This window comes from Ovis canadensis, chromosome 9 (assembly GCF_042477335.2).
Source record: "Ovis canadensis isolate MfBH-ARS-UI-01 breed Bighorn chromosome 9, ARS-UI_OviCan_v2, whole genome shotgun sequence".
Classification (NCBI taxonomy): Eukaryota; Metazoa; Chordata; class Mammalia; order Artiodactyla; family Bovidae; genus Ovis; species Ovis canadensis.
This window is the reverse complement of record NC_091253.1, coordinates 64,979,381-64,991,497: the sequence shown is the minus strand read 5'-3', so window position 1 is coordinate 64,991,497 and position 12,117 is coordinate 64,979,381. Positions and strand designations below refer to the sequence as shown.

General features: G+C 36.8%; 1 protein-coding gene across 7 annotated transcripts in view; it reads right to left on the bottom strand.

Moving 5' to 3' along the window:
- Positions 1 to 404: 404 nt before the first annotated feature.
- Positions 405 to 12,117, bottom strand: part of PKIA (cAMP-dependent protein kinase inhibitor alpha) — a 98,379-nt gene continuing 86,666 nt past the window's right edge. For all 7 annotated transcript variants that reach the window (XM_069601066.1, XM_069601064.1, XM_069601068.1 and 4 more), the window contains 2 exons: positions 6,360 to 6,537; positions 405 to 1,852 (listed from right to left, as the gene is read on the bottom strand). In XM_069601066.1, coding sequence (XP_069457167.1) covers positions 1,773 to 1,852; positions 6,360 to 6,510 — 231 coding nt within the window. In that variant the 5' untranslated portion in view covers positions 6,511 to 6,537 and the 3' untranslated portion in view covers positions 405 to 1,772. The remainder of the gene's footprint in view (positions 1,853 to 6,359; positions 6,538 to 12,117) is intronic.

The window sequence follows — 12,117 nt, the reverse complement described above, 5'->3', positions numbered from 1 at the left end:
TCGATTTGTTTGAATATTAACTGGATATTTTGGATCCCACTGGGTTAAGCAGAAGGAAGTTCTGTAAAATTTAATCTTTCCTATTTTCTCAAAGACTTACACTGTTAATTTTTTTTTTTTTTTACTATATGCTTGAGGACCAAGTGATATCCATGCCCCTATCCCACTCATTCAGAAAGTACTGTAGAGAGAGAGATGAGGGCAAACTTACCTTTCATCCTTCATGTAAATACAAAGGAGGGCGGAGTTCCTGGTGTATCCAGGTAGATTACCCGTTGAAACGCTGCTTAAACTATTTCATATGGAATGGTATCTAAGACCTTGAGGACAGTTAACTGGGGTCTTTATTGTAAAGGGTCTTCCTTTTGCCTTCTATGTGTCCAGTAATTCATGAGCCATTGGCATATCACTGGTGCCTTATTTATTACCACTGAGAAATGATTTCATAATACTGACCAGAGTGATTACACAGCTCATAGAAACTTTCCATTTAAGAACCACAATGTCAAAACACAGCAGAGGCCATCAACAGTATTAATAAGGATTTTGTCAGCTTCTAATGATGATTATTATTGTATCAGATTGCAATTCACACTAATTATTAGTAAAAGTTTACAAACATTAAAAAGTGCATAATAACATTTGGATCTGATAGGGCTGAAAAAAGACATGAAAAATACAACACAAGGGCTTTACTTTTGTGATTGGTGTCCACATGATTGCAAGGTCATTTTCTCCATCTTTTTCAGCTCCATGGAGATAAGCTGTCCTCCAAATGTTAGTAGTATCATACAGCACTGTAAGAAATTTGATTCCAGAGAAGAAAATATTTCCAGTGCTTAGGATTATTTTCTATTCTCTTTCCCATATCCCCAGTTCTCAAAAATTCTCACAATTGGAAATGAAAATGTTAGTCGGAAAAAGTTCTCCATTTGGGAATAAGACAAAATTTGCAGACTGAACTCTGGTCTGTGCAGACACCAAACAGACTGAATTCAGGTAATATTCACATTAATGGATATTTTCAAATGTCTGTATAATAAGCAAAGGAGTCCTGATGAATCTGTTAGACTTAATTCATCAGCAGTGAATTAAGGGGACAGATTGTTTTAAAAAAATGTGTGTCCTATCTTGTGTACACCACCACGCTATGGAGCAGAATTTTTAGGCAGCCCTTTAAAAAATGAGTGGTATAAAAATTCACAGTAATGTGCATCATTTTTGTTTTTCATAAGCAATTGAAGAAGGGGGGCAGTGCTGAGCATCTATATTGTACAATACAAAACAGTGTAAATAACAAAGCAGGAACACACAGATACATGATGCTAAAAACAGTACTTTCTGGATGGTTCTTTTACTGGGTGAATACTCGGGCCAGAGATATTTAAACTCTGGGGTTCAACCAACCCTTTGCTATTAGACACAATTAAATCCTCTGACATTGTGAGGGGCCAGATGCTACAGGAAGAATCATCATCTAGATCACTGCTACTCTCTACAAGCATTTCATCATATGGTCAAGTGAAAGGATCCGTACAAAAATGACATCCAAACACAAGCCACATGATTTCAACCATTGCTAATGCCAGAGGTAGAGAAAAGTCTGTCTGCAGCCACAGCCTCTGCCCCCACTTTTAACATAACAAGCAGGTTCCTGCAAAGCAGTACAGCCATTTTCTTCTTCCCCTTTTCACTCTTGGAAATAAATGCATTCCAGCCAGGTCTGGAGATTGGAGACATCGTCAGGTGTTGAAGAAGGTCAAAGTGGAGTGTTAACTTTCAGATTTTGCTGCTTCTCCCTGGGCTTCCCCACTTTGTTCTGTTGAATTTCGCTGTGCATCTTCTTCCCCTTCTGTTAGAGACAAAAACAAGGATAAAGGCAAAATAAAAATAACTGCTTTTATTTACTGACTCTCAACATATCTTTTTGGAAATGTTAGAAATCCTCTATTCAGAAATCCTCATACAGACAAGTACATTTTCTTGGTAATCAACGCCCCATCAAGAAAACATCTTATGACTTCCCTTAGGATTTTTAGCCACTGGTGGCTCAGTGGCTAAGACTCCATGCTCCCAGTGCAGGGGGCTTGGGTTCAATTCCTGGTCCAATCCCTGGGCATGTGGCAACTAAAGATCTCACATGCCTCAATTAAGACCTGGCACAGCCAAAATATACAAATAAATAAATAAATATTAAAAAGAAAGAAAACAGCTTAAATGTTTCTGTGCCAGTGCTAAGCTGCTTCAATCGTGTCCGACTGCAATCCCATGGACTGTAGCCCACCATGCTCCTCTGTCCATGGGATTCTCCAGGCAAGAATACTGGAGTGGGTTGCCATACCCTCCTCCAGGGGATCTTCCCAACCCAGGGATTGAACCCATGTCTCTTATGTCTCCTGGATGAGCAGGCAAGTTCTTTACCACTAACGCCACTTCGGAACCCCTAAATGTTTCAAAGGAAGATTAATTCTGGTTCTGGGAGAGCATGGCTCAAAAAGGCAAAAAATAACTGAGTTTTTTAAGTGATTAGTGATGCTCTATGCTTTTGATAAATAGCTGGGAAATCTCATGACCAGGTCATGGCATGCCACTTGTAATTTCACCAGTTACAGAAATCAAATGTGTCTTTAGGCAGAAATCAGAAGTGGGGAACAAGCTTACCTTTTGATGTTTGACTATCTTATTTTAAGAAATATTTTAAAATTATGGTTTACATTATTTTGAACACATGATGATAACCTAGCTGACTTCTCAGAGGTTTAATTAATTTAAATTAAAAACAACAGTGGAAGGATATCATATCAGGTGGTTACCCCCTAGTTGGATAGTTATGATGGCCTCTAGCCTGCCCTGATGGAACTTATGTACAAATCCAATAAAACCACCTTCATAATTGCACCCTTAGCAGCAATCTAAACACCAAAATGAAAAAATGCTTTCTCTCCATATTGGGTTACTTTAATGGGTGCAAGCTGCAGGCAATTCTTGATTCAAAGATTTAAATATTTACACGTGTTTACTAAGCAACCATGGCTTAGTAGACAAAATATTTGGAGGTCTTGCAAATTTTTACTAAGAATTTATTACCATTACTCAAATTCATAGAGGTAAGTAGGCTGTTCATTATTTAGCTGGAAACGTTGAGGGCAATTTCTCCTTTACGCTTAACAAGTACATATAAGACACCTCACCATACACCATACTTTGTGCTGTGCTTAGTCACTCAGTCGTGTATGACTCTTTGCAACCTCATGAACTGTAGCCCACCAGGCTCCTCTATTCATGGCATTCTCCAGACAAGAATACTGGAGTGGGTAGCCATTCCCTTCTCCAGGAGATCTTCCCGACCCAGGGATGGAACTCAGTCTTCTGAATTGCAGGCGGCTTCTCTCTACTGTCTGAGGCACCAGGGTAGCCCACATCATACTTTAGGGAAATTTAAAGCAGTTTTTCCACATAAAAATCATATTCTGTTCTAAAGGAGTTTCAAAAATATGACACATTACATAGAATGTTCATGTACTATTTTCATTGGACGCCCCCAAGGTGTGCAGATAGCGAATCTGAGATGTGTAGATTAGCATATGAAATAAGAACTTGATAAACAGGAGAAGCTCTTGGCAGCCAAAATAAAGAAGTCACATTAGGGCGGATGCAAGACAGTAGAATATTAAAGATGAAAGTGACTGCATAAATACAAGATGAGGATCTTGACTCCATGGGGCTTGGGACTTTCTGGGTATCCAGGGACACTTCTCAGGGCTCAGCATAATGCTGCAGACACAGAGCTGTGGCTAAATAGATGCTTGTTAACAAATCAAGATAAACATGAGACAATAATATTGTTGAACGAAAACTTAAAAAGAAGCTGAAATATTCAGGAACTACAAAGGAAGTCCCATACTATTCTCAGCTAGTGTTATTTAATTTGCCACTGTATAGTTGTCATTTTTTGAATATTTTAGACTTTTGGTCATAGTTATTATTTTTAGGTCTTTGTATTTAGAATAATAAAGTCAGTGCTATTTATACTTTGCCTTAGTCTGGACTTTGTGATTTTTAAGAGAAACAAAATTCTTTCAGAGTCCACTGAATTTTTGCAATTAACATGTAGAAATATTTTAACATCTGGAAACATAAAGTTTTCTGAGTTATTTTAAATTACTAATATTCAATTACAGTATATTAACATCAAATACAAATGTATTTATGTATTAATATAAAATTTCAGTTTATTTAAATTTTAACATAATTTATATAGATTATATTGAGACTATAATTGCTGTTATAAGAAAGGTCTTGTGGCTAATGGGTCTTAATTTCAGTGAAAACAACAACAACAAAAATAAATTAAACTACACTATGAATAAAAATATCCTCATGTTCAGTTCAGTTAAATTCAGTCACTTAGTCGTGTCCGACTCCTTGCGACCCCATGAATTGCAGCACACCAGGCCTCCTTGTCCATCACCAACTCCCAGAGTTCACCCAAACCCATGTCCATCAAATTGGTGATGCCATCCAGCCATCTCATCCTCTGTCATCCCCTTTTCCTCCTGCCCCCAATCCCTCCCAGCATCAGAGTCTTTTCCAATGAGTCAACTCTTCTCATGAGATGGCCAAAGTTCTGGAGTTTCAGCTTTAGCATCATTCATTCCAAAGAACACCCAGGACTGATCTTCTTTAGAATGGACTGGTTGGATCTCCTTGCAGTCCAAGGGACTCTCAAGAGTCTTCTCCAACACCACAGTTCAAGAGCATCAATTCTTCGGTGCTCAGCTTTCTTCACAGTCCAACTCTCACATCCATACATGACCACTGGAAAACCCATAGCCTTGACTGGACGGACCTTTGTTGGCAAAGTAATGTCTCTGCTTTTGAATATGCTATCTAGGTTGGTCATAACTTTGCTTCCAAGGAGTAAGCGTCTTTTAATTTCATGGCTGCAATCACCATCTGCTGTGATTTTGGAGCCCCCAAAAATAAAGTCTGACACTGTTTCCACTGTTTCCCCTTCTATTTCCCATGAAGTGATGGGACCAGATGCCATGATCTTAGTTTCCCGAATGTTGAGCTTTAAGCCTGAGTGGCTAAATTAATGTAGATTATTTAAAATAGAATATTTATATAGAATACAAATTTAATGAAAAATTTTAACAAATTCTCAAAGATTGATGGAAAAAAATACATCTACTTCTTTATGCCACCAAATTGGAATGATTCCCTATAGGCTTTCTCAGAGTTAGCAGTTAATTTTAAATATTAACTCCCAGTAGTAAAGATAGAGAAACAATGAAAACTAAAATATACTTCAGTCTGTGTGCTCCATAGAAGTGATTGTTACGGTTTTATTTTCAACCTGAATTTGAAAAGACCAAGGTATAACTTGCTGACCTGTAATCACTGAATAAAGTTCTGTCCCTAAGGATTTTAAGATAGCGTTGGTGAACTATTTCATTCATATATGTATGTTCTGACTCAGTTTTCCAATACTATAACTGGAAGGCTTTGCATAAAAATTCTAACAGCATAGAAGTTACAACAATATCAAGTTGTTATCACAAGTCAGAAATTGATCAGTGTTTTTCATATGTATAACACTATGGTTCCTTAATCATGAACTGCTTTTTACTTTAAAAGATTTTTTGCACAAATTTTTTTTTTCAGAGAAATGCATTCAGCTTTGATACTTGCAAAAACTATGGATGGAAGAACTATCAGGGGATTAAGAAGTATTTTGACATGTCAAACTTGTTTTACTTTTTCATTGGTAAAGCTAGATTTGGTGGGTAGGACTTTGGGGCCCAAAAATAAGACAGCTTTTCAAACTCAGTCTATGATTGAAGGAAAACTAAAAGAACTTCTTACCTAAAATTTGTTTATGTAACCAACTATTTTACTTCCATTCTCAACAAAAATGGTCCTAGAGACCCTTTTATTTTGAAATGGTTCTTGAAATTGAGGTCTGTCAGACTCACCTGTGGATCTTGTTAAACATCTAATGTTGTTAAATGTTAGAGGTGGCCAGTATTGTCCTAGCTCCAGCTTTGTTAAATGTTCTTCATATTTAAGAGCTTTTATAGAGATGAGGATTAAAAAAAAAAAGTCATGTGTTTCATTGACTGCATTAGTAAAATCAGATTAAGGTCTCTGCATCTGAGTAGGAAACTCTGTAAAGCAGAGTGAGCATGATTAAGAGATTTAGTACCTGCCTTTTACCTTACCTTCTATATAAAACTGTTTATGACTCTCTCTATTAGGTTACTTCCAAAGGTGTTTTTTTTTTTTCATGCCTTAACCCTACTTAGTGAAATGCTGCAAATCACTCCATTTTCACAGAGAGATGTCAAACAACTCACCTGTCTTGTTGATATCAAGACCTGCTAATTTCAAGGCTAATTCATTGCTGTTGCCACTTGCAGAGGAAACCAGGATATCATGTATTGCATTTCTTCTACCCGTTCTTCCTGAAGCAATAAAATCTGCATATGTAGTTTCCACATCAGTCATTGCTAACAAATATCCACATAGCAGGGGCTACAAAAAAGAGAAAAAATGATAGGTAAATATAATGGTGGACAATGGTAAACACTTAATAAAAATACTTGTTAAATTACTGGCCTATAATATGAATGTGAAATAACTGTCTTGCTTACATGTCTACAAAGCAAGTAATACTTTGATTACTGACAGTCAGGGAATGTTTTCTGTGAAGAGCTTGATAGTAACTATTCTAGGTGTGGAGAGTATATAGTCTTTATCCAACTACTCAACTTTGTGATTGTAATGCAAAAGCATTCAGAAAGAATACATTAAATAAAAGTAATAAACAAACTCTATTTATAAAAATAGGCATATGGCCATATTTGGCCTGCATGCCATAGTTTGTGGCCACTGGAGTAGCAAATGGCAACCCATTCCAATATTCTTGCCTGGAAAATCCCATGGAAAGTGGAGCCTGGTGTGCTACAGTCCATGGGGTCACAAACAGCTGGACACACTGAGCAACTGAGCACACAGTTTGTGGACAACTGGTTTAGATCCTAAAATTCTCCATCTCTAATATCATTTCAGTCAGTCTTCACCCCAGAGAGGAGAACTTGAGATCAGTAGCATACCAAGGCAGTGGGAGTGGAGTGGAAGGGTTCCCTCCTGGAGGTAAGTAGTAAGCAAGGGTGTTGTTTGCAGAGAATCTAAGAACTGTAATGAGACTGGCCAAAATCCAGTTTGTTTTTTATTATCACCATGCACCAGCAATTCTAAGCTATACCAATGATCAAATACTTCTCCCACCCAGTGCAGGAGGATAGCTCCCTCGTTGCCCCTTTGGTAAGTTGTTCCTTGAGGAGAATAATAATCTTTCTTGATTGAATCTTTGAAACAAAACCTTCAAATTTAAAAAGGAGTCAATGAAAGTGAGTTTTCCTAAACAGATATGGTAACACACATACTTAAATATTTAATGAAGAAATATTTTCAAAGTAGAATATGAGATACATGTAATTACAAAAGATCACCAAATGTAAGTCTTTAAGTTCATTTTCTATGTTAAAAACCCATGTCTTTTCCTGAAGGTCAATGGCAGATGAATGTTAATTTTGTTTAAACAGAAATTTAAAATAACACAATTTCTCTCCTACTCCTAGAGATTCAAAGTACATTTGATGACAGTTTAAAATTAAAAACACATAACCAATAATCAAGAGGAAGGAAACTTTTCAATATATATGAAATGTAGAAGAAGCTAAAATTGTGGAACCCATCATGGACATGCACACTGTCAGTCTGAAATAAATTGATGCCATTTACAGTGTAATTCAGGATGGTAGTCAGGCACCTTCCTTAAGACTTAGTTCTTCTTCTAGTGTGTAACTAGAGAGCTATTAATTTAATCTGGGGAAATCTTTTATACTCTCCTGTAAGAGCAAGCTGAAAGAGGAAAAAGGGAAGAGCATAATACAAGCTTTGAAATAGGCAATATATGAATACTGCACGCTTTACTGTGACTATATTAAGGATAACATTGGTTTCCAATCACTTGACTATATTTACCATTCTTCTTTATGGCAATGTGATTTAATGGAGATTTAGTAAAATCTCCAAATGCCTCTCAGAAGATCCTAGGTTTAGTCCTGACTTTGCCACTGGGTCATGGAGTCATAGTCAAAAAAATCACTTGAACTTCTGGCCTTCCATTTTCTAATCAGTAAAGCAGGACAGCTGGATGACATAATCATTAGTGACACTTTAAGTGAAAGTTTTTAAAAAATGATCATTTAAAACTCTATCATTTCTAGAATCTTGAATTTGGAACTCCCTTCTGTGACCATTACCACGTTTTTGTTTTTTTTTTCCCCCTTACTCTCAATGAATCTATTCTTCACACTGGTCATATCTTTAATTTCTTTAACCTTCTTTCCTTTTAGTTCCCTCTTAGCCCAGGATGGATCAATTGCCCACCACTTCATGTAGTATCTTATTAGCATCAAGAAGTGCCTTTGCTCTACTGTCACCCTGACTTTCTTAAACATCACCCGGAAAACAGCATGGTGCACTTTCTTTGATCTCATTACTTGGTAGCTGAGTGTTACCAGAAAAGGCCACAAAATTGTGCCAATTGGCTCAACTAAACATTTTTTACTCAATTATTTGCATATATTATGAGTTGGGCAGAAATTCTTTTGTTTCACTGTGGTTGACTCTTCACTATGCTGTTCTCTGTGGGAAGCATTTCAAACCCTCTCTACTCCACACAACCAGATACTACCTGCCTTAAGAGCTGACTCTGAATCTTTCTTCTTGGAAAAGATTAGGATATCTGTTACAAGTTCTCTTAATTTTTTTCCTATCTCAAATATATTTCTCTGCAAGTGACTTTTTTTTTCTAGATAAACTAGCTGCTTTCTTTTTTAAGGCATGCTACTGATTCTATGAAATTAAAGATGTTTGCTCCTTGGAAGGAAAGCTATAACAAACCTAGACAGCATATTAAAAAGGAGAGATATCACTTTGCTGACAAAGATCTGTATAGTCAAAACTATGGTTTTTCTGGTAGTCATGTACAGATGTGAGTTGCAACATACACAAGGTTGAGCACTAAAGAATGGATGCTTTTGAATGGTGATGGTTGAGAAGACTCTCGAGAGTCCCTTGATCTTCAAGGAGACAAAACAAGTCAATCCTAAAGGAAATCAAAGCTGAATAGTCATTGGAAGGACTGATTCTGAAGCTAAAGCTATAATACTTTGGCCACATGATGTGAAAAACTGACTCACTGGAAAAGACCCTGATGCTGGGAAAGATTAAAGGCAGGAGAAGAGGGCAACAGAACATGACATGGTTGGATGGCATCACTGACTTGAGGGTCATGAGTCTGAGTAAACTCCAGGAGACAGTGGAGGACAGAGGAACCTGGAGTGCTACAGTCCATGGAGTCACAGAGGCAGACACGACTTAGCGACTGAACAACAACGACAAATTGATTGTTTCTTTTTACCTCCAATAGGACCTTGCTGAATCCTTTTTTTTCCCCCCTCAGTAATTTGTGTCTTGTTTCTCCTCTGGATTTCTTCTTTAAGTTTATAAGCATGTTCAAGTGTTACTTTACTTAAAAAACTGAAGCAATGATTCAACTCAATACCCTTTCCTCAACCTTCATACATCTTTGCACTAACTTCTCTTTCCTTCACCAAACTTATCAGAAGGGTTCAGCTACTTTTATTTTCTCATTTTTCTTGACCCAACCTTTAGAATTTTTCTATTCCATTGGCCTTTGTGTGGGATTTTTTTTTTTAACAGAGACTGCTTTCTTATAGATCACTCAATGATCTGTATTAACATGAAATAACTGCTTCAAGGTTATTGTGAGGGTCCATCCTGTTTGAGCTCTCTGTGACATGATACTGCTAGTTGCATTCTCCTCGAAACTCTCCCCTAGCACAAATTAAAATGTATAGGGGCAAACCAGGAATCATGGAATCTAGGGTTTCCATTTACTTGTTATGTCATGTCTAATCCCTCTGTACTCAGTTCTTTATTTATAGATATGATAATATACTTAGTTCCCAAGATGATCATGAAAATTTACTTGGATTATGTATCTCAAGAGCCTAACACAGTGTTTGGCACATGGTGGAAAAGTGCTGATTAGAAAAGAAAAAACAACAGCTGTCACTTAGCTTTCATACCATACTGTCCTGGTTCCATCCCATTTGACCTTTGTATTCTTTACAGATTTCCCTTTCTAGGGTCATCTTTAGAAATAAGGGCACATTTTGTGGAGATTTAGAATCAGTCATCGACCTTGTTTACTTACTGACTTGAATAACTCATCTAATTTCAATGCTTCTAATTTCTCACTATGAATAATACAAAAGTATGCATCTCCTATATAGAATGTTCTCCCAAGCTCCTCACACACAAGAGAAACTGGCTGCTGAATAGGGACTTCCACTTGGTTTTGCAAACATTTCACATTCAATAAAGAAAAGTTAGACAACAATAAAACACACAAATAGAGAAAATCTGCTTCATTAATATACCATGTGCTATGCTTTGCTTAGTTGCTCAGTCATGTCTGACTTTTTGCTACCCCAATTTTTTAGTTATTTCTTTACTTAATATCCATGTCTAATCATTTGCCAAGTCATGTTGGTTTTTATTTGATGTCACTCATAATTATTCTCTATAAAACATAAGAAAAACTCTCACCAGGATTAGTGCTGAGTTTTCCCATAACCTGGGAAGAACCCACTTCTGGTGCATTAACTTTAACCCCTCACTCTCACACTTTGTATGTTACAGAATAATACATTTATATTCCCAGATCTTCTCTGATGATACATTTGTTCAAGGCTGTTAGTCTGCTTGTTTTTTGGGGTGGGGGAGAGGGCAGCATGCATGGTCTTAATCATCCTGACCAGGAATTGAACCCATGCCCCCTGCACTGGGGGGATAATCTTAACTACTGGATCACCCAGGGAAATCCCCAAACTTGCCTACTGAAATGGATTTAGCCATCAAAATTCAGCCAAATCCCATCTTCTCTTTGTCGTCTTTCCCCTATCTCATCAGTTAGTATTCCCATCGGCCCTGATTTGTGCCTGTTTAAGAGCACTGAAATTCTAACTAGCATTATGGTTGACTCACCTTCTAGACATATCACAAGTTCTGACAAGACAGGAACTGCATTTTGTTAGTATTTTAACTGCCAAGTATTCCTAGTAGAGCCATTAGCACATTATAAGCGCTGAATAAAAGAATGTTGAAAAGAACTGAACAATGAGGAAGAAATATATTGATAACCTTTCATCAGTAGCCACAGAGCACATCCCTACTCCTAATGGAAACTAGGTCTTCTGCACTGCAGGCAGATTATTTACTGTCTGAGCTACCAGGGAAGCCCTACACTAAATTACCAAATTCTAAAACTCTGGTAAGTTTTATAGATTAAGAATTTGAGGACCAGAGAGTTCAGGTAATCTGCCAATTTTCACATAATTAATTGTTTGGAATGAAGGTCTGCAAATTCCCAGTCCACTCTTTCTGTTCTACCAGGTTGCTTGTCTATGGGTAAGCTACGAATTTGGATAGTTTTTGACCTTTAAGTAATTCAGTACCATTAAATATAACAATATTTTCATTACTTACTTCACTACCATTAACAAACATAGTACTTAGTTTCTACTTTACTTTAAAGATTTATAATTGGATATCTTTACAGATATCTTTCTATGGTCATGTTTTGAAATAAGGACACATGCTGTGGAAATTAAGTCATTCATTGATCTTCTTATATCCAGCAAATATATCTGATAAAAAGAGTTACAGGAATAAATTAATCTCACATCCACTGTTATTGTCTTTCATTCTTAGTCTCTTTATGACTTTTTAAAACATAGGCTTTAAAAATAGCACAACTGCTATTATTTCTCATCTAATAACAATGCTATGAAGCAGGCAAAAAAATCCTTTTTTAATTGATGAAAGTAAGTTTCAGGGACGTTAAGTTACTGCTAAATGGAGCACAGACTATGGCTTAAACCTAGGTCTGTGAGTTTTGCATAGAGTATTGTATTCTGCAAAAAAGTTCCTTGTTTCTTGTCATTATCATTTTTT